This window comes from Rattus rattus, chromosome 17 (genome assembly GCF_011064425.1).
Source record: "Rattus rattus isolate New Zealand chromosome 17, Rrattus_CSIRO_v1, whole genome shotgun sequence".
Classification (NCBI taxonomy): Eukaryota; Metazoa; Chordata; class Mammalia; order Rodentia; family Muridae; genus Rattus; species Rattus rattus.
In genome coordinates, this window is record NC_046170.1 from 19199228 (window position 1) to 19220894 (window position 21667).

A 21667-nucleotide genomic window follows, 5' to 3' on the forward strand; every position below is an offset into this window, starting at 1 on the left:
CCCAGCTCCTGAGGATCTACAGTGTCCATGTCTCCTCAGGCTGCAGGCTGCTCCTGCAGGTCCTGAGAGTTCTGGGTTAGCTCAAAGGAGTCATTCTCAGCCTACCTACCCTCCCCTCCTGAAGAATGAATTCTCCAGTATGTGCCCGAATATTTATATATTTTTCTTCTATAACATTTATCAACTAAATTATAGGCATTTGGAGGTTAACTACCTGTAATTTTTTTCTTTGCAAAGTAGACAAGGAGAGACCATGTCTGCCCTTCTGCTCTGTGGTTCCAGTGTCACACAGTGTGTAAACATTTGCTATGTGAATAAAACCCGGCCTATTCATATGCAATACCATTGCCAATTGTTTACTTATTTATTCATTCATTTTTTTTTGAGACAGATTCTCACACTACCTCAGCCTCCTCAATGCTGATTAGAAGCATGAGCTTCTAATTACACTACATTACATTACACTAGTGGATTTTATAATGCACATACACAAAATATGATTCAATGATGTGAAAGTGGGATATAGGTAAGAATATAGGTTTTTTTTCTATAACAATGTGTGGTAGTTTGAATATGCACGGCCCCCATAGACTCATGTGTTTGAATGCTTAGCCCACAGGGAGTGGCACTATTAGGAGGTGTGGCCTTGTTGGAGGAGGTGTGGCCTTGTTGGAGGAAGTATTCGTGTGTTTGGAGGCGGAGCTTTGAGGTTTCTTGTGTTCAAACTATGCCTTATGATCTCTCTCTGCCTGTGTACTATGTGTAGGCATATCTCATGGGCTCAAACATAAATCTAAGGCAATACTTTTAAAAATATTTATTTTATGTGTGTATGTGTTTTGCTTACATGTATGTCTGTGAACCATGTGCATGTTGGTAACTATGGTGACTGGAAAAGGATGTCTGATCCTCTGGGACTGTATAGGTATTAAGAGTCAAATCCAGAACCTCTGGAAGAGCAGCCCGTGTTTTTAATCCCAGAGCCATTTTCCAGGGCTCAGTGAAACATTTTAAATTTATCTTCTTTTTTTTGAGATTAGTTTTTATACTCTATCTAGCCTAGGCTGACCTAGAACTCACAGTAATCCTCCTGTCTCAGTTTCCCAAGTACTGGGACTACCGGAGTAAGCTGCCAAACGCAGGTATAGATTTCTGTGTATAAAAATGGAAGATCTGAAACCCATTTGGATTAAAGCTCTATTTGAAATTCCAAACGCTGAGTAAGACCAGAGAGATTATACCTTTCCATCTGAAAAGCACCTGTGGCAAAGATAAAGGGCATTGTCTCTTCTCATATGCCAAGGCTTTTGTCTTATTACCTAATTTTCTTTTCTTTCTTTCATTTCTTCACTCCGGTCTTCATTTTTCCCTCTGTTCTTTCTCTCTCTCTCTCTTTCTCTCTCTCTCTCTCTCTCTCTCTCTCTCTCTCTCTCTTTCTTTCTTTCTTTCGCCCTGCTCTGTCTCCTCAGGTCTGGGATTGCAGGGGCTCCACCAGGCCAGGCTTCCAGCACTTTCCCCTCTCTACAACCTACAACGTTTCCGACTCAGAACACGCATTTAATAGGAAAGCCCCAAACTCTTACTTCTCAGAAATGCATGTTTATCTATTTGTATGTTCACACAAGCCCTCCTTTTGAGACAGGGTCTCTCTACGTAGTCATGGCCGTCCTAAAACTCACTTTGTAGACAAAACTGGCCTTAAACTCAGAGATCTGCCTGCCTCTGCCTCCCAACGCTAGAATTAAATGTACACATCACCACGCCCAACTCTTCAGAGTATTTATCTGATTATGTCGCCTTCTAAAGTTTGTTCCAAAGCTTTGTTTCAAGCACACCAGGAGGAAGAGCTCGATTACAAGACTTTCTTAAACTCGGCCCAGGTGTAATAACTGTAAACCATACACGAAGGCAAATAGAATTAGGTATCCAGTACGATTTTGTTTCCTGTCCAACATCCCAGGGCAGGTTTTAAGCAAACACAAAGCCTACTGGAAGAAACAGCCCATGAGTGGAGGTAGTGTGAGACTTTTTCCTGCCTCAGAGAAACATGCAACTGATTGCTTTGAGGAGGCTAAGAGACCACACCACTCCTGGGTCAGGCCCTAGTATCCAGGAGGTCCCCCTTGGTCTCTGGGTGCACAGTGAAGGTTCTGGCGCGTTCCTGGTCCGGGGGTCGCAGGCCTTCAGTCTCGAGCAACTAGGACCCGCTCAAGTGGGTTCTTCTTCCTGGCTGGGCTCTCTTTTCAGGCTGTCTAGTAAGGAAAACCCTCCGAAACTCTAGATCGCTAGGGAACAGCCGAGTACAAACTTCTGACACGGGGGTTGTCAAGATGGCAAACTCAGACGGAGCTGGCGAGTGTGCCCGGCACTCCCGCGCTCACACTGGGGTGGCGCTGCGTTCCCGGAGACCGCCGTCTTCCCCAGCGCTCGGGCCCGGGGCGGCAGGGACCCCAGCGCGCCGGCTGACTACAGATCCCAGGGTGCCTCTGCCATCTCGCTCCCTCCCAGCGCCGGCCCCGCCTCCCCAGCCCTTGTTGTTTTGGCTGGAAGCGCTCCGGAGGAGTTTCAGAGAAAGTCTGGGCAGAAGCTAGAGGCGACCGATCGTGGGAAGGGGAGGCAGAAAGGCCAGAAGGAGGAGGGCTGGAGCCCGGGCCGCGCCTCCCCGAACCCGCCGCGCGCCCCCGGGGTGGGGGAGGAGCGCAGGGGACGGGACAGAGGGGTCCCTCCCCAGAGCAGAGCCGCCCTGAGCTTCGTCCCTGCGCTGATCCCCGCCCTCATCCGAGGCTGGTGCGCAGACCCACCCTCCTGCCGCGGACCCGCGACCTCCCCGACGCCCGGCGACGCCCCGGTCCTCGCCGCTGGTCCCCGAACTCTGTAGGCGGCTCGGGACCTGCCCCTGAGCCGGCTGCCACCCGGACGCCGCACGCCTTTCCAGGCGCCCTTTTCCGAGCAGAGGGAAGAAGATCGAGCCCCTCTCAGTGTGAAAGCGCCAGCGGGCGGAGCGGAGCGGAGCGGACACCGCGCGCGGGCATTGTGTGTGCGCGTGCAGCGTGGGGTCCGCAGCGGGGAGAGACCGCGGGAGGTCCGGTCCTCAAGGGGCGGAGCGCAGGGTTTCCAGCTCCCGGCTCCCTGTCCGGGCAGAGTCCCAGCCGAGCCCGACCGCTGCCTAGGCGGCGGGACGGTGCGCCTGGCGGCCAGGAGGGTGCACTGAAAGAAGGCCGGAGAGACCTGGTCCCCGCGGTTCCCGATCGGGTTCCTCTTCGGTCCGCGGATCTGCGGGAGAGAGGTTCGATCGCCAGCACAGGGCGCGGGGAGCCGGGCCGCCCCGTCGGGGGAATCTGCGACGTCCTCTGGGCTGCGTGTGCTCGCTGTGCCCGGAGCGCGTCCGCTGTGTCCACCAACCCCTCCGGTGCCTGGTCCTCCAGCCCTCACGGCGTGCACCATGAGCGGCGGCGAAGTGGTTTGCTCGGGATGGCTCCGCAAGTCCCCCCCGGAGAAGAAGTTGAAGCGTTATGTAAGTACAGGTCAGGGCACCGTCGGCCGCGGTGCAGCAGCCTGCGCGCCGGGCTGGCGCTTCCACGAATCCCGCCCTCCTCTTCCTCGATCCCTCTCTCGGCCGGCGGGCTCCGGACCCGGTGCAGTTCAGTCCCACCCTGACGTCCACTCGGCGGCCAAACTTTCTCTCTCCATATTGCAGCCCGCCTTCCTTGCAGGCCTCGTCTGTTAGAGGAGCCCAGTTTTCCAGCTCAAAGCTGGCTGCATAGTTTGGTTGTTGTTGATTCCATTTAGCAAGGGCGGGGTGAAGCGGGGAGAAAGAACCTTCTTTTATTATGTATATTAGATTCTCACGATGCTGTTAAATCTCCCTTCACTGAGAAACGGCCCGGCTCTCCGTGAGTAGTAGTACTCACAGGTTCTCGATTGGGTCCGCGTCCGCTCTCCTTTGCGTCTCCAGGAGGTGGAGGGAAGTGAACCGTGGACACAAGAAGTGGATAATAAAGGCAAACTTCTCAAAATATTCGCTCAAGGGAAAGGAAAAAAAAAGTTCTTACGAGCCCTACCGTCTGCTTAGCAGGGTTCACATTTTCGTGGTTTTGCTTTGAGGGACACTGGATTTTGGCCTGAGAACCCTGGCGGTTTGTTGCGACAGGAGGGCGCTGGGGGGAGCCTGGTGGCTGGTGTTTGGGCGTCTTAGACGCGCTGTCAAGCCCCGCAGGAGGGGACAGCTGAAGCCAACAGGGATTTCTTGGTGTTGGGGATTCTTTTCCCGGGCTCCAGAATGGCTTAACTGGTATTTGCGTAATTGATTCAAGTTGCTGATTGTGAGTTGACTGTGTTCACTGGTAGGAAAACTGTATCTTGAAGGAACCTATAATAGTTGAGTGAAAATCTGTATCCTCATCAGGAGTCAGGGATCTTAAGCCCTGCTTCAGATCAGCTAATTTTACCATGTCCCCTGCCAGGAAAGAAATGACACTTTGTCCTGGTATTTGCAGCAAATATTTTTAGGGTAAAAATGTGTTTTTCAAAAGCAAACCGTGTACCCGCTTAGATAGAGCTTACTACCTGTTTTGATGAAACCTGTTTCTGGTGGGAGGGGAGCCTACACTGAGTACCATCTGATTACTCGCTTGCATGAGACAGGACAATATTTATTTTCACGAAGCTCACCAGCGAGTTTCTGGCTTACCTTCTCGTAGAATTTATTACAGTCAAGTAATTTCATTGAAAGATGTGATTTGACAAATTGTCAGAGGTTCCCCAAAGATGTCTCTCCATCTGTTACGCTTTGCCTGGATTTCTCGGCAAAGATGGCCACTTGATTCCAAAAATTGGAGAGTGGCAGTGGTGTCTTCGGGATTAGCTCTGAAGAGACGATTGTGTGTGAAGAGAGAGGGGTGAGGAAATAAAGATACGGCACTATTTAGGAAAGACGTTTTTAGGAATCTTGAGGAAACTAAAGTACAATATATTTGCTGGAGTGCAGTTCAGGGCACTCTTTCACCTTAATTTATGGCACAGCAGACGTGCTGAGTTCTGTACGAGTCACCAGCCACGAGGTAAGGAGAAAAGCCTTGCAGGAAGAAAAATCGACAGCTAATAAAGGACAAATAAAATAAAAACTGGGCAGGCGGTATATGCCCATACCACCCAGCACTCCAGAGACAGAAATAGGAGGCTCCATGGCCAGACTCGTCTCTGTAGCAAATTCCAGACTACCTATGTCTCAAAAACAAAGCACACAAACACAAAAACAAAGTACAGTTGATTATAAAAATATTAATAATAAATACACATGAAGAAATCAACTGTGTGGGAATATATGATTCTATGTATTTACATGTCTCATTGTATGACCACAGCAATTTTCTCCCATTCAAGTCCCAATCATTCCAAACCCTGGTAGCTTCTGAATCAGGGAAGAGTGGGTGAATTCAGGGGTGGGGGTGGGGTCTGCGAAATGTGAAGCTCAGTTGAGTCATCAAGTCTTTCCAGTCTATACTTTCTGTGAATTAGGCGAGAACTCAAGGAAGAAGAACCAATCAGATACACAGTGCCCCAGCCTTTGCTCCTAAGTAGCTTTTAAAGTTTTGGGGAACAACAGAGTCTTAAAGCAAGTGCAGAGAGAGTCAGCCAGAATGCACAGTGGTTTCTATCTGGTGTCTGAGTTGAGTGGTGTTGATTTTTATAGATGCCTTCAGGAGAAAACCCAGTCCCTAAATTGTGTTTCAGTAAGCAGGGTGTGGGGGAAGCCAAGGAATTTCTTGCTTGGTGGAGAACTAGTGGTTTCTTTGCGCGCGCGCGTGTGTGTGTGTGTGTGTGTGTGTGTGTGTGTGTGTGTGTGTGTGTGTGTGTGTGTGTGTGTGTGTAGGCATACATGCAAATGTGCGTTTGTGTTGGCCAGAGGTCAACCTCAGGTGCGCCATTCCAGTGGAGCTCGCTGTTCCACCTCGATTCTCTCAAAGGGTCTCACTGGGATCTGAGGCTTAGGGTCAGGGGGCTGGTTAGTGAGATCAGGCATCCTCCTGCCGCCACCTCACCAGCGTTGGGATTATAGAGTGCAGCAGCTTGGTTTGTTTCATGGAGCTGGGGTGGGGCTGAGTTTCTTGTGCTTCTGTGGGAAGCATTTTGTCATGTGAGCCGTGTCTCCAGCTGACTAGTGCTTCTTCACACCTTAGTGGGGTAGGTGAGTATGGCCCTGATGGTAGTAGACAGGCGGCTGCCAAGAAGATGACGGCGGCCTGTAACTGATGTTTGTCGGTCAGGTTTAGTCCCTAGATTTGACATCCTCAGAGTATTGAATCTTTGACCTGGGTATCCATCTGGTTTTGTTTTTTTAAAGGCATGAATACATGCATTTTTTTTTCTATTCTATTTTTCCTTTTTGGTGAAAATCCTGCAAAGTAGGCCAAAGAATGATTGATAATGGTTTTTATTTTTCAATTTTTTATATTTTTATCTATGAGGGTAGAGCCCAAGGCCTTGAGCCCAAGGCCTCAAACATAGTTCCCAATGTTCTACAACTGAGCTCTTTCTTTCCCACTCTTAACAGCTTTCCCCTCTGATAGGATCTCACTGTGTAGTCATGGCTGGCCTGGAACTCAGAGATCTGTCTGTTTCTGCCTGCCAAGTGCTGAGATAAAGGACATGTGCCACCATGCCTGGCAATATTTTCAATGTTTTCCTTCCTTCCTTCCTTCCTTCCTTCCTTCCTTCCTTCCTTCCTTCCTTCCGTCTGTGTGTGTGTTTTATGCATGTGCACACGAGAGAGAGAGAGAGAGAGAGAGAGAGAGAGAGAGATGGGAGGGAGGGCGAGCTCACGTGGGGCGTGCGCCCCTGTGCATGCTCACTTCCATGCCATGGAGGTCAGTGGACAACTTGTACTCTGGAGTGTGTTCTTCCCTTCCCCCATGTGAGTCCTGAGTGAGTATCAGACTGTGGTTGCCAGGCATAGGGGCAAGAGCCTTAACCCTCTGGGCCATCTTTCTGGCCTGATAATGGTTTTTAATGAGCATATTCAGCGTGAAAAGCTTATCTTGGATGCTTGCACTGTAATTATTAAATGAGACTTAAGGGAGTTTGAGTGTCATGGTTCTGCTGGGAAATGTTGCCCGTGGGACTTTTGTCTCGCTAATTGCTTGCAGTATTTATAGAGGGGTCCAAATGATTGTTAAGGCTTGTAAGTGACAAAAACAAACAAACAAACAACAAAACAAAACAAAACCAGGTTTTCGGGTCAGGGAGATGGCTTAATGGATAAACCATTTTGGCTTATGTATGAGAATGTGAGAACTGGAGATCTGACCCCCAGAACTCGTGTGAAAACCAGGGCAGGCGTGGTGGCAGCCTGTAATGCCAGCTATAGGGAGCTATGCATACTTGGGGCCAGCTGGACAGTGAGGTTAGCTGGGATTAGCAAACTCCTACATTGAAGAGTTCCTCCAATACAAGAAATAGCCATTGAGAAATACATCTGATGTCATCAGTGTGCCTGTGCACATAATGCACATATGTGCTCCTGCACATGTGTGTCCAAGCACACACAAACATGCACACCACATGCACGTGCAAAAAAAAGGATCGATTTCATCTTTAAAACCATCTCAAATTGTGGCCCCTGATGAGCTCTGTACAGCTCCAACTTCGTGTCCACAATGTCGCTCTGTCCCGTCACTGTCACAGCGTTGGTTTCTTGTCCTCGTGAAGAACTTTCTCGCAGAGAGGGGACAGGAGGAGACTCCCAAGTCTTGAGTCTTTCCCATGCTGAAGGCTAAGAACTTTGTTCCACGCACCCTGCTCTGGCAGCTTGCTGAGGTTTCTCCACAGCGGGGATGAACATCTCCATGTTTTCTTTCAGTTTTGCTGAGTGACCTCCCCGGCTTAGTCACCGTGGTCTCAGTCGAGGGAACTCCTGCTATTCTGGGCTCAGCTCAGTTCTGATTTCTTATTAAAATTAAAATTTGCAGGGCTGGGGATGTAGCTCAGCCTTGCCCAGTGTACAGGAAGTCCTGTGTTTGCGATCCAGCACTTCTGAACCAATCACACTGTCTCACCGAGCCTGTCATCCCGGCACTTGGGAGGTGGAGGGGGGAAGATCCAAAGTTCAGGCTCAGTCCTGGCTGAGGGAGATGGGCGCCGATGGGCGCCGCAGTAAGGGCACACCTGATGGCCTCAGTTTGACCCCTGTGAGGAGAGGACTGCCTCTTGAAAGGTGTCCTCTGACCTTAGCCCAAGATCCATAGCACACGCACACAACACACACACACACACACACACACACACACACACAGAGAGAGAGAGAGAGAGAGAGAGAGAGAGAGAGAGAGAGAGAGAGAGAGAGAGAAACAAGATCATTCTTACTAGTAGACTTGAGGCTTGCCAAGGCAACACCCAAAAGAATGTCTTCATTGCTGTCTAAGCATTTGGGGCTACGGTGGTGATTCGGTATGTGTGTGCGAAGTGTAATGGTCAGGTCAGGGTAGTTAGACTTCTCATCTCCTTAAATAGCTTATCTTTGGGTTGGCAGCCATTGAACAGCTCTCCTGATAGTTTATAAAATACACATTTTGGCATATTTTCCTAAGGTCTTGTTTTAAAAAGTAACGGCGGGGGTTATAATATCCAGAATGCACACGGCACATACATGCAAACAGCAAAGAACAAATCCAATGAAAAGGTTGTTTTGTTTGTTTTTTTAAAGCAATGGTGCACTTTCCCATCAGGACTTGAAATTTTCACAGAAGTAGATGTAAGTGGATTAATAAAGGCTTGCTTCAACCCAGCTGCCCTCGCTATTGCTCTGCAGGGGGAGCGTTCCTGTGGCTTGCCTATAGCCTGACACGCAGTGAGGCTCTGACACCGCGCAGGCTGTCAGCTCTGGGCAGGTGTCAGTGAGGAGCAGGTGCTCCATCTCAGCAGGAGAACCTGCCTGGGAAGCCAGAGCAAGGTGGCCTGATAGCAGACAGCCCTGGAGCAAGGCCTCCCTCAGCCAGTTCCTCGCCTGATAATCTGTCACCCAGCTTGAGCTCTGTCTGCTGCAGCTGTCAATTACAGGGCAGTTTTCGCCTGGACTTTGGGAGCAGGCCTCTAGTTCAGGAGAGGAGTCTTTCTCACTGGGTGGGCACCTGACATCTGACATGGTAGAGGGGAGCCTGGGCGGCATCCCTTTGGCTCAAGGATAACCGAGGGTGTGTGCTAATCCTGAAGCCTATGATCTAGCTCTCCTGGCCTTTCTCACATTGAAATCCTCCAGCTGTCCCGTTGAAGAACATTTTCCCTTGTCCCTGTGGAAGGACATTTTCCCTTGTGGTCTTCACATTAGTGAACATTCACTTCAGGTTCCTGCCAACTCCATTCCACCTTTTGAAGTGCGGCAGGACCATTGTCTGTTGACACAGGTCTTTAACTAGCAATTACATTAAGTCTTCCTACTTAGTTAATGAGAGTTAATTCTTTTGTTGTGCCTGGGCGAATGGTAAGTTGTATAATGCTCTCCCGTTAAGCTTGCTGAATCCCTAAATACAATCGTTACCTTTCGGGGATTCGGAATTCCTATTTGGGAGTTATTTCATTTTGGATGGTACTTTTGTTATCACGTTTTTAAGCCCCCAAACTTCATCCTTCTTTTCTTTCTAAACTTGTAAAACCCAAAACAGGTACTCACTCAGCTTTGCCAAAGAAGGAAGTGGTGTTTTATATATATATATATATATATATATATATATATATATATATATATATATATATATATATATATATTTTTTTTTTTTTAAGTGAGAGGAGGGATTGGCCAGTGAAGAGAAGGGACGTTCATGCCTTCTCTGGGAGCACGAGATTGCTTGGAGAATTCAGGTGCCGCTTCTCTTTGTTCGTTTTATGAGTCTTTCCAGTGTCAACGTGGCAACTATAAATGGCACTGACATGGGGAGGCTGTGTCATTTGTGCATAGATGGCATCATAGGAAATAAAGCTGGAGGCCATCTGGTGGTCTCTCTCAGCCAACTTTCATCCAACCAGTTTCCAGCTTGGCCAGCCCACCTGGAGAGGAGCTGCTGGCAGTTAGATGCCCTGCTCTTGAGGGTGAACAACGTTAGAGGGAGAAGTTCTGTTCGCCTGCCTCAGCCTCCATCAGGACTGCGGGGTAGAGTGCTGCTGGGTTTAAAGCAATGACCACTGGGGATGAGGGTTAGCTGAGTGAGTGCCTACCGTGACAGATGAAGTTCAAGGGTCAGTCCTTAGCACTGTGTACAGCTGGGCATGGTGGAGTGCACCATAACCCCTGCCTTTGGGAGATAGAGGCAGGAGGTCAGAAGTTCAAGGTCACCATGACTACATACTTTGAGGCTAGCATCTTAAGAAATATGTATATATATTACTTATGAGCAGGGATTGTGGCTCTGACTTGCAGTCTTAGCAGTTGGGAGGTAGAGGCAGGAGGACTAGGTTTGAGACTACATAGCAAGCAAGACCCTGTCTCAGACTACTGAAGGGTTTCAGCGTGCATTTTGCCAGCTGTGGGAGGAAACTTAGGCTGAGAGTCGGGCTGTGCCTCTGGCCATGCCTCTGGCCTCCCACCTGATCCTTGACCAGTCTGATCCTGTTTCTTTTTCTGGAGGGGAGGGGACGGGAGGGCTGTAGAGCTGTCGGGGCAGGGGGGTGGTGTTGGTGGTGGGGTGGAGGTGAGAGGTGGAGGTTTGAGGGGAGCATCGGAAGGCAGATGGAGAGCTGCTTACTTGCTAGGCCTTACTGCTCATCTCTGGTAGTCTCAGGAATGTGGCAGGAATTCTGTGGGCTCCCCAGTATTTCTCTCAGTGCAGGCGAGCAGAGTTGGTGCCGGGTGCACCCACAAGCAGTACCTGGCTCAGGATGGCAGTTCTACAGCTTATCTGCTGGCTGAGTAAATAAACAGGTATTTCGGGAGCTTTGGTTCCGGGCCTGTGTGGAATGCAGTGGAGGCACCTGTCCACTCCCTGCCTGTGAGGAGTTTCTGCTCCGTGAAAACCAGCTATAGCTGCACGAACATTTCCATAGTTCTACTAAGAGATCAGCTGGGTAGCTCTCTGGGATTAGTTGCCAAATGAGGGCTACGGGATGTAGTTGCCTAAGAGTTCAGACTGAGAGCAGAGAGGAAGAGGATGATCCCAGAAAACTTCCCACCGGAATCTCAGGCTGTTCCAGGAAGAACTGAGGTGCAGCCGTCAGCAGTAGCCAATCCTGAGGGAAGGCAGGCAGGCTTCAGAAGAACGAAGGGGACACAGAAGCGACCAGAAGAGCCTCGGAAGGCTGGCCTTCATGCCTGGAGTTTGGATGTCAGCTGTAACTTTTCACTGGAGAAGTTTTTGTTTCTGCTATGACTTAATAAGATTCTTTCTCATGGGCACCTAGCCACGGCGTGTTTTCTGCAACCAAGAAGACAGAAACACAGCAACCTGTGCGGTCACCTGAGCTTATTAAAATTCCGAGGGACCTGCATTAGTTAAGATTTCTTTATGTCTCCTTTGAGCGAAGTAATTCATTCTGGCAAGCCTTCGGTTTACAACAGAGAAGGAGCATGTTCGTGTGGGAAGGAGAATAAAGGAGCCTTTGATTCATTTGCTTCTGAGCTGCTAGCGCCTGAACTTGGACTTTGGAGGCCATCTTAGCCCAGCTGTGTGAGGGCCAGCCAGTGTTGGAGGGCGAGAATCACGCCATTGGCTCGCTTGAAAGCTCTTCTGACTGACAACGGGGTGTTGGGGGGTCCTCTCATTCCCATTCCTGGCATTAACTTGGTGGCCTGTTTCCATCTATCCTGAGCTCCCTCTGAATCTGCCATTTGAACTTGAAGTCACATTTCTGTGACTCTCTTTATCTCGGCCCGTGTGTCCACTAAGTACAGAAAGCTTAGACTATCAAGGCTCTTTCTCCTCTCCCCTGGGATTAGAGCTCAGATAAAATTAGTATTCTTCAGATTACTGAGCGGAAAGCAGCCCATCGTGATGTGGATTTCCACGTTTGTTCGTTTGTTACACTGGTAGACTCTTCCCCTCTAACCCGGGGTGGGGATGGTTTAGGAACTTTCAGGGATTGTAGGCAAGGATTAAGCCTATAGGATTGCTGGGAAAAGCCATTTCAGGAGCCAAGGTTTTAGATAGATCATTGCAGACTCGTTCACATGGCACTGTAATTAATACAAAGGTTCATGAACTGGAAGAATCTTTATATTTAGACAATTCTTTTATCCATCTAGAGAGGGGTTAAAAAAAAAAACAAACTCCCTATTTGAAAAGTTCTTTCCAAAATCATAGCAACATGGTAACCTTGGCTTTGGCTGTCCTACCTCCCGAGAGGCAGGGCCTTGTAATGCATATTTGGGCCTTATCTCTGTTACTATAGCTCTTGAGGCTTGCTGATTACAACTTGTAGCCGCCAAGTCCCGTCCTGCACCATTATCTGGAACAAAAACTTTCCATGTGGTTCGCCTCGGCTCTGCCACCGTAGGGCCAGCACACGGTGGTGGAGGTGGAGTAGGTAAAGGAGAAAGCTGCTGGAAGGGCTCATGTGAGTAATTTAATGTTCTCCTACTGCTGTCCTTTCCTTGCCTTGGCATGCTTTCCAGAAATGTTTCTCATTCTTCTAAACCGAGTTATCGTTCATTCTTCTGCTCTGGAAAGAATGCCGCATTTACTAACGGGTTTTTTCTCACCTTCTCTCCCTCTTTTCTCTCCCTCTATCTAGGCTTCTTGCTTTGAATTCCTCCTTGTCTATTCTTAAAACGAAAACAAAACAAAAACCCCCCAACATCCTAAAAGGGAGGTGAGGACCAAACTGCCACATTGTTTTTAGAATTTTAAACAATCTACTAAAGTCTAAGCATTTCTTTTCAATTTAAAAATCCTCCATTTTTTTAAAGGAAGAAAAATACTAAACTTTGCTTTAACTATACCATTAAGTGGGTTTCCTTCCTCCCTTTTTATTTATTTTCTTTTGCTTTGACTCAAATAGCTTAAGTCCAGTGCGATTCGGTCTTCTGGTCTTCTCAAGAGTAGAGAGCACATGGGACCTAACAGTGGCAGCTCCATTGTCTGTTAGGAGAGAGGCCTGACCTCTGAAGGGAGACAGTGCCAAAAAAGCAAATAAGGCTCTAATTACTCTCATGACACAAGATTAAATTGAATTTATCTTAGCTTTTGGTCACTACATGAAATAGGCAGATAAATGGAATTTTATTTCCTTACAAATTCTTTAGATTTAGTTTTACATGGATGGGTGTTTGCTAGAACCGCTTACCTGTGCCACCAGTGCATGTGTGCCTCGGGTACAGCGGTGGAGTCGGCCAGCAGCAGCAGTCACATCCCCTGGTGTCCTGGAGAGCTGTGACTCACCTGCCATGTAGGTGCTGGGAACGGAACCGGGGCCCCCTGAAGAGCAGCGAGTGGTCTTAGTGTTGAGTCGCCTCTCCAGGTAACTGATTTTAGTTAGGAGGCCGTTTTCTCTGATGTACACTGTGGCACTGGGCAGTTTTGTTTGGCTTATTTTTGTTGTGGTTCCTGCTGTATTTAATGCTTTGGCTTGCCTGTTGCTGTAAAATTGTTTTTTATCAGAGAAAACAGTAAGTGCATCCCTGTTCCTGGAGTCCTCAGCGCTCTGCTCTTGTGTTACTGCTGTAGGGTAGCCAAGACTGCAGTCGTGGTGCTGATTTTACTCAGTAGGCAGCTTGCTCCATCCTTCCTGCTCCACAGCATTTAGTTACTAGTGCATTAGGAAATGTGGCTGCCCTACTTCTGACTAGCAGGACTCCGCCCAGAGGTGACTACCAGAGTAAAGTATTAGCAACTCTAGTCCACAGCTCAGCCTTCCCATTGGTGCTCTAGCGAGAGTCTAGTAGCCACGATTTAACTTCTGCTGGTTGGCAAAATGCCACTTGATTCACAGTGGACAAGCACTGTGGCATTTCAGTTTGGGATGAGAAAGAGTTGGGAAGACACCACCTTCCATAATCTAATGGTGATGTAGGGTTTAATGAGGAATGATGTCCGTGTTCTGTTAGGGAGGTATTATTTGAACCTCCCTGCTCTGTAAGATATAATGGGCCTGACAAGTTTTCCCTGAGAATTTCCGGTTTAAATGGTTTGACGCATCGAGAGAAAGTGACAGGAATATTGGGTATTGGTGAATGCTGTTATCTACCGCTGCTGTTACCTAAAAGCCTCCTCATGGAGTATGTAGGCCATTTACCCCCAGAAAAGGGCCTGAATCAAACAGATTTTAGGGGTAGTATCCTTGTTTCTTCTTGTGTAAGCCATCAGCTTGTCAAGGGTCAAACTTACCAGCATACAGTGCTCCAAACAAGAGCAGCGGGCTGCCCAGTGTAGCTTTCCAGATGATTCTCAGTGACCCACAGAACTCCCAGTAAAGAGATCGTATTTATTTTACTCACTGCTTCATTTATTCTTCTTTTGTGTTTGTGGCAGGATATGACGTCCCAGAAGGTGTTTAAACCATATTGTGGGACCTTGTGCGGTCTCTCAAGCAGTATATCCAATAGCTGTAGACTTTTGAGCCCAGGATTCTAAACCACCTTGGCCAGTTCCTCCTTAGCTCTCAGATTCCTGCCTCTGGTTGTTCAGTGCCCTCTGGCTTTTCATCTACTCTGCCTTTGATTTGCACAGCAACATTTACGATTGAATATTCGTTTTTTCAGTTGTCACATCTCCTTCCCCACTGGTGGAGAAAAGTCCAACCCCCTCATTTACAGGGGATGAAAGTGAGCCTCAGGGAGACTAATCGATTTGTCCAAGGTCATACAACATAACCAGCTGTCCCACCGGGGTCAGATGTGTCATGGCTCAGGGCAGATCCTTTACTCACCCAGCGAGAGCTGAGTGTAAGCAAGGCACAGTGGAAAACTCAAAAGAAGAGGCCAAGGGGACACTGCCGTCACCTTCTGGAGGCTGTATGTTAGGAGAGGACATGGGGTGTACTCGCACTCACAATCCCATGGTGACTCATCCTGAGATGAGTATGAGAAACACTCTTACAGAACTCAGCCAAAGGCAGTGATTCAGGAATTCAGGAAGGCTTCGTAAGGAAACAATGTTTTTAGAGCTTAATTAGGGACACTTTCAGAAGTGGGGGCAGGACTCCAGTACTGGGGTACATCTCTCCCTTTCCCTTGAGTTGGTTATGTGGACGTGGCTGCTGGCTCACCAGTCAGAACCGTTTCCAGCAACCTCTACCATGGAGCCCCTTGTTGTGACATTTGGGGATGACTTTAGTTCTTCCTTGGGTATACTGGGCATAGGCTGTAGTCTTCTTAAGTCTCGGAATCCCTAAGTGCTCCAGTCTGGCTTTTCATCCATTGTGAGACTGTATACTCCTGAACGTCCTGTGCTTAGGGGGTCTGCCGGATCAGCTTTAAAGAAAGACTTGTACCACCAAGCGCTATGATCCACGTTTGATCCCCAGAACCCACAGAGCTGAAGAAGAGAACAGACTCTGGCCTTCCTCTCACAGAGTGGCATGAGACTAATGTTAAAACAAAAGGCCCTGAGCTCTCAGTTTCATAAGAACGTTTAGACACTTACAAGTGGTCTAACTTGCATTTCTGACCTGTAAAACCTGTCTGTAAGACTCGAGGCATAGTCAAATGCCTTCCAGTTTTATGCAGATAATCTGAGGCTTCTCTCCACCCCGTCTTATGGGTCTAGCTGCTTAGATGCTCTACACAAGTGCCAAGGTCCTGTGCCAACATTTCACCTTTCAGACTTGGTCTCCCTGTTGCGCCCTCAAGTGGACAGCACTGAACTTCCCACCTCCAGTGGCTTGAGAATACAGGCTTCCTTATTGTGCACATGCAGTAACCAAAATAAACCCTGTCAGCTTACCACCTCAGTAGCTCTCGACCCTTGGCCCTCTGCTGCCCTTGTCTGGAATGCTGTAGTTAACTGGTCTCTCAATCTTTTTGTGAAGGGAGTCAGGCAACTTTTCTGAACCAGAAATCTAATGGCGCCACCCCACCACCCCGTTGGTTCTGCTGTGTCCCTTTGCTCTTGGCAATGCCTAGGCCTCTCCCTTGGCTCCGCAGGCCTAGTTGTCATGGTCATGTGGCATTCGCATATCTGTTCAGGGGTCCTTTTGTGTTACCCCATTCCTCAGTCAGCCTCTGCCTCAGCCTTGCAGAACTTTCCCGTTCCCAGTTGTCCCCAAGACCTATCATTCTGGGTTAGCCCCTTCCAGGAATTGCTGGCCTTCATTTTCTGTCTCTGCAGGGAGACGACGCCTGCTTAGTCTCCTCACTGCCATCCTTCCCCGGTCTCTCCCCATCACCAGCACAGACACTGCTGTATAACTGTAAAACTGGACACTCGTGGTTGTACTTACTTACATAGAGCTGTTCACAGGGTATGAGTGGGTAGCATGCATTGTGACTTCTGTGAGCTCCAGCCACTCTTCCTCCCATGGGATTCCCTTGTAATAAAAATGTAAGAACAACTATGGTAGAACATGTCCCTAATCTCAACACTTGGGAAGCTGAGGCGGGATGAGTTCACGTTTGAGAGCAGTGGGGGACTACAGAACAATTTCCAGACTGGCCAGGGATGCATAGAGAAAGCCTTTGCCAAGAAACCCAAAACAAACAGAACATGAAAATTAGGTCAAGGTACTTGCCTAAAGCCTGAAGACCTCAGTGTGACAGGTAGGGAGAAGATTGTATGAGTGTATACATTTACAGATGTGGGGGGGGGAGCAAAAATCATATTTTGCATATCAGTGTAATCTGAGCTCAGTTTGTTAAGAGTATCATGGCCACCAAGCACTGTTTGCTTTGTGTGGTGGGGACCTTGACGTTAAATGAACAGAGTACTTTGCAGACAAAGTGACAGCTTACGCCAGCCGGTGGTCAGGACTCCGCTCTCCAGTTGCTGACACTTTTGTAATCACCCAGGGGGCTCACAGAATAATCCTAAAATGTCAATGTGTAGACCCTGGGAATAGAACAAGTCTCAGAAAATTAGACAGATATGCTTAAAACACATATACTCACTACCTTACACATGTTTAAGAGCAAGAATCATGGAGAGAAGTTTATGGTTTCAGAATGACTCCCTGAGCTGCCTTGCTAACAGGCACATTTCTTCGACATAGGTTCCCGTGGGGTTGGGATGCCTGTTTTGCCCACTGCAGGGGACGTTTGGCTGTGTTTGAAGACAGATTTCTCTTGCAGCATTTAGAATCAAGACCGAAGTTCCTGGGTAAACCATTGCTTACCTCCTCCCCCTCAATCCCTCCCTTCCCACCCCCTTCCTGCCGTGGTGAGCTGTCCTCTGTAGAGAAGCCCTAATTAGGCCTTGTTCTTTCACTCTCACTCTCTGTGCTTCAATTGGAGGCTACAGTTCAGATGCAGAGTCCTGCTGTAGCCTGGAGTCAAAGCATTTCTTTACTCTAGCCAAGTTTAGCGAAGAGTCCCTGAAGAGGCTGCTTTGAACACTACAGGCTGTGAAAGGTTTCATTCGGTGGGCAGAACCTCTCCCCAAAGCTGTTGTCCTTTAAATCATAACCCGAATACTTGTTTTTGCCTCACTCTCCCAGCTACAGCACAGCCCATTGTTTGGGGGATGGGGGGGTGCTGAGTCATGCTTTGGGGGATGGGGGCGGGGGTGTTGAGTCATGCTTTTATTCATGAGTTTATCCATGGTTTTTATTACCTCTTGGCTGGCAGATCACCATTCATTGTTCGTAAGCCGCCCAGCCTGTTTACTTTTTATAAATTACACGTCATCAAGCTCTCTCGCAGGTCTGCTACTGTAATTGGCGGTCCCCACCGAGCCGGGCTGACCAGTCTGCATTTGTGCTGACTCCCATGTGGGGTGCAGGCTCTGCTCGCCAAGCTCACTTGTTTCCTCCTCCTGTATTGCAAGTGGAAGGAGAAGAGAGGTGCTCTCAGATGTAATGGCCACCTCCCTAGAACTTGGTAGAGAGCTGTTGTCCTTTAGTTTAGGATAAATGGAGGGTTTGAGGGAGTGGTCCCAGGCATCTGTGTTTATGACGTCACTTGGGTCACTTCTAAAGCAAAGGCTTGCTATTTTCATCCCTGTTCCTATCTGATGACCTTAGCAAGTATAGGTAAAAGTCCAGAAACTTTTAAAACAAAAGGTAAGCACTATGCTAGCAAGATGGCTGGGCAGGAAGGAGTACACACTGCTCTTCCAGAAGACAGATGAGTTTTGTTCCCAGCATCCACATCTGTGGTTCATGGCCACCTGTGGCTCAGCTCCAGGGGATCTGCCCTTCACTCACGTGGCATATATATACACACAGGAGAAAAACACATGCACATAGATAGAAAAATAATTTTTAAAAAGCAAGTATTTATATATTTTGTGAATGTCTGAGGGGTTTGTGGATATTCATATTTATGTATCTGCACATGTGTGCACCACGGAGGAAAGTGGTCTATGCCTTCAGTGGCTCTCCACCTTATTCATTCATTCATTCATTCATTCATTCATTCATTTGAGGCAGGAGCTTTCACTAACCTGGAACATGATGACTGTCTAGACTGGCTGGTCTGTAGGTCCCAGGAGTCCCCCTGCCTCTGATTGACTTGCATTGAAGTTACTGATGGACACCACCATATCTGGCTTTTTTTTAATGTGGCTACTGGGGGTCTGGACTCAGGCACCCCATAGCAAGCATCTTACAACTGAGTCCCCTCCCCAGCCCTAGAATACCACATTAAAAACCCGGACAACCCTGATGGTTTGATGTAGGTGAGCCTCAAATAATAGTTGGAGAAATACCGATCCTGGTGCAAAGGGAAAAAGGAGAAAGAAAAACCTAGTAAAAGCAAATATTAGGGATGGGAAGGCTGAATCAATGCCCAGAATTATCTATCCTCTTTGTTTTCTTTTCTTTTTTTCTTTGTTTGAGATGAGGGGGGATAGAGGACCCTTGGCAATACAGGTGATTAGTTTTTCCTCTTTCATTTCATTTTGTTTTGCTGTTTTCTCATTGTGATTGACATCAGCTTACCCCTCCAAAAGGATGTGCTTAGGTGACAAAAATAAGAGAGAATATTCAGAATGGTAGAATTAAAAAGTACCTAAGCACTGCTAAGACCTCAAAAGATGTGAGTCAAAGAAGGAATTAAGTTGACACCCATTAGACAAGAATGTGAATCCTTTCCAAAGAGCATCCAGATGGCTTAGAGATGAGGAGGAGAGGTGAAGGAGGATTAGTTCTTCTTCATGAGTTCTGGTTTTTCTGGTTATAGGATCTGAACGCATATTATTAAAGCCAGATTTCCTGGAATAGTTCAAAATTCAAATACCTTTCCCCCTGCCTGTTGAAGATAGGCCAACTGGCTTGTACTACTTCTTCGTTTTCAGATTGGTTCAGTTAGGAGCACCAAACTGGTTGTACCTAACAACAGAAGTCAAACCTCCGATTTTTCAACATATCTCCCCAAGTCCACACTCAGGAGTGAGAGCAGAGAGACCCGGTCTATTATGAGAAATCATTCAAGAAGTGGACCAGACAAGAATGGCTGCTAACCCTAGCAGAGGAATGAAGGCTGTGTCCTAACGAACTCCCTCTTCATGTGGAAAGCTGGCTTTTGTTGTTGCTGATATAGGATTTCCTTCAGAGAGTTCTAATGTTCTGTTCAGATACCTCACGAGAGACACTGATCACAAATATTAAAATACTGGTTGGGAGATATGTATAATGTGATGTGTTGTTACCCACTTTTATTAAACTGTCCATCCTAATAACTCTGTCCATCTTGGCACCGACACCTTTGCTTTTCTACTTACAATGTTCCTTAGAACTCTTAAGCCTTAAGAGTCGTGCTGACAATACCCATCTGTGTTCCTTCTCTTTCTACCTTCCCAGCACCCCCACCCGCTCCCCTTTCTCCATGGCTTATTTACTCAGGAGCACTCCATCCTCTAAGGACCCTGCCCATCTGCCCACAAGATCTCTGAGCATCTTCACACCTGCTTTGTAAGTGTTGAGGGTCATTATTGTCATTATGGGAAGTGGAGGCCACACCCGTGTACTGCTCAGAGCCCAAGTGAGTTGGGTCAGTAGATTCTTAGCTGCTGAAGCAAGCAGGAGGGTTATCGCTGCGTGCTGGTGGTGACATCGAGCCAGCTTCTCCCACTGATGCTGGCAACCCAGGAAGGCGCTCTTCATGGCTGCCACTCTGCTCTAGGCCCTGAAGACCAAGCACGGGAGTGTCTCTTTTTCCAGGTGACTTCATACCCTTGCCCTTTGTTGCTGCTGTACTCATACGCTTGTTAGATGCGTCTTACTGGCCTTAATATTCCCAGTTTAATTTTTGGAGCCTACTCTATTCCATATATATTTAACCAAGAGCTGGCGGTTCCCAGCCATCTCCCTGTGTTTACAGGAAACGAGTCTTAGTATTTCTGTCTGGGGGGAGGGGTTGGGGAGTGCTAATCAGGAAGTCATCCAAGTGCAACTTAAAAATGCCATAAACTGTCAATGAAAGCGCTGCCTCTCACAGTATTCTCTTGGGGGGTATAGCGCATTTTAAAAAAAAGGTTATAAGGCAGTAAGTTAGTGGACTTATTGACAATGACGTTATAAGCTACTAAAGAGAAAAACCTCCAACCCCCAGGCCTACCCTTTTCCTCAAAGCCCCTTCCCCCCGCCCCAATCCCCTCCTTCCTCCCTTCAGAGAGGGTCTTATGTAGCCCATGGGGAAATGTTTTTTAGACTCATTGTTTATTCTGTGATTATTATGTTTTTATAACTACCTATTTAAATAGACTATGTACATAGACTGATATACTATGTTGGTACTTGATTTTAGGTAATACTATTAGTAATTTTGAGACAGAGCCATGCTCTCACTCTGCAGCCTTGGCTGGTCTAGGACTCTGTATAGCCCAGGTTGCCCTTCAATTCAACAAAGATCTGTTTCTGTCTCTCTAGTTCTGGGATTAAAGGTGTGTTCCACTGTGCCTGGTTTAGGTCATAAATCTTAATATCCCCAGTATATTTAAACCTTTAAAAGTCTATAACTGGGGACCTTTTTATTTCGCTTCAAGATTACGCTATTTGGTTGTTTATCCGCCTGCCCGTTTGCCTCAGAGTTTAGCTGAAATCAGGGTTTGTCTTGTTGCTGGTCCATTCATGAAGCCTGAATTCAGTTTATGCGAACTGAGTGAAACAGGCCAACAGCAGGGATATCAAAGAAACTGTTAAGCAACTTGAAGATACTCTGAATCCTTTTTTTTAAGCAACTGTGTTTTGTTCCAATTTGGAAAGTTGTTCCGTGAGAGGCCTGAGCTAGTATCAAAGGCAGCGGGAGCTGGCTCTTGAAAGACATCACATCTTTGAAGTAGGTTCTTGTCTTGAACACAGTCCCGTTTTTACACACGAGTTCTTGGTTGTTTTTTTTTAAACCACGTCTAATAACTCTGAGGGGTTTATTGAAGCACTTAAGTAAAGAAAGAGATCGGAGCTCTTGCTCTTGCTCTAGCTCTCTTGCCCTTCCTCTTTTCCTCCTTTCTCCGGCTCTCCATTCCCCTCCCCCTTCCCTCCATGTGCTCATGGCCGCCCTTACTCTCCTCTTCTCTCTCTCGTCCCTCTCCCTTGTCTTGTCCTTACATTAAACCTTTCCACGTGGACAAAAACGAAAAGAAAGAAAGAGATCTGA

The 21667-nt window shown here is 47.7% G+C and overlaps 1 protein-coding gene across 2 annotated transcripts in view; it reads left to right on the plus strand.

The window, feature by feature from the left end:
- Positions 1-2477: 2477 nt before the first annotated feature.
- Gab1 (GRB2 associated binding protein 1) overlaps positions 2478-21667 on the plus strand; it is a 108856-nt gene continuing 89666 nt past the window's right edge. The window contains exon 1 of one of the 2 annotated variants that reach the window (XM_032887426.1): positions 2478-3514. In XM_032887426.1, the coding sequence (XP_032743317.1) occupies positions 3443-3514 (72 nt within the window). In that variant the 5' untranslated portion in view covers positions 2478-3442. The remainder of the gene's footprint in view (positions 3515-21667) is intronic. The other variant, XM_032887427.1, reaches the window with a different exon arrangement.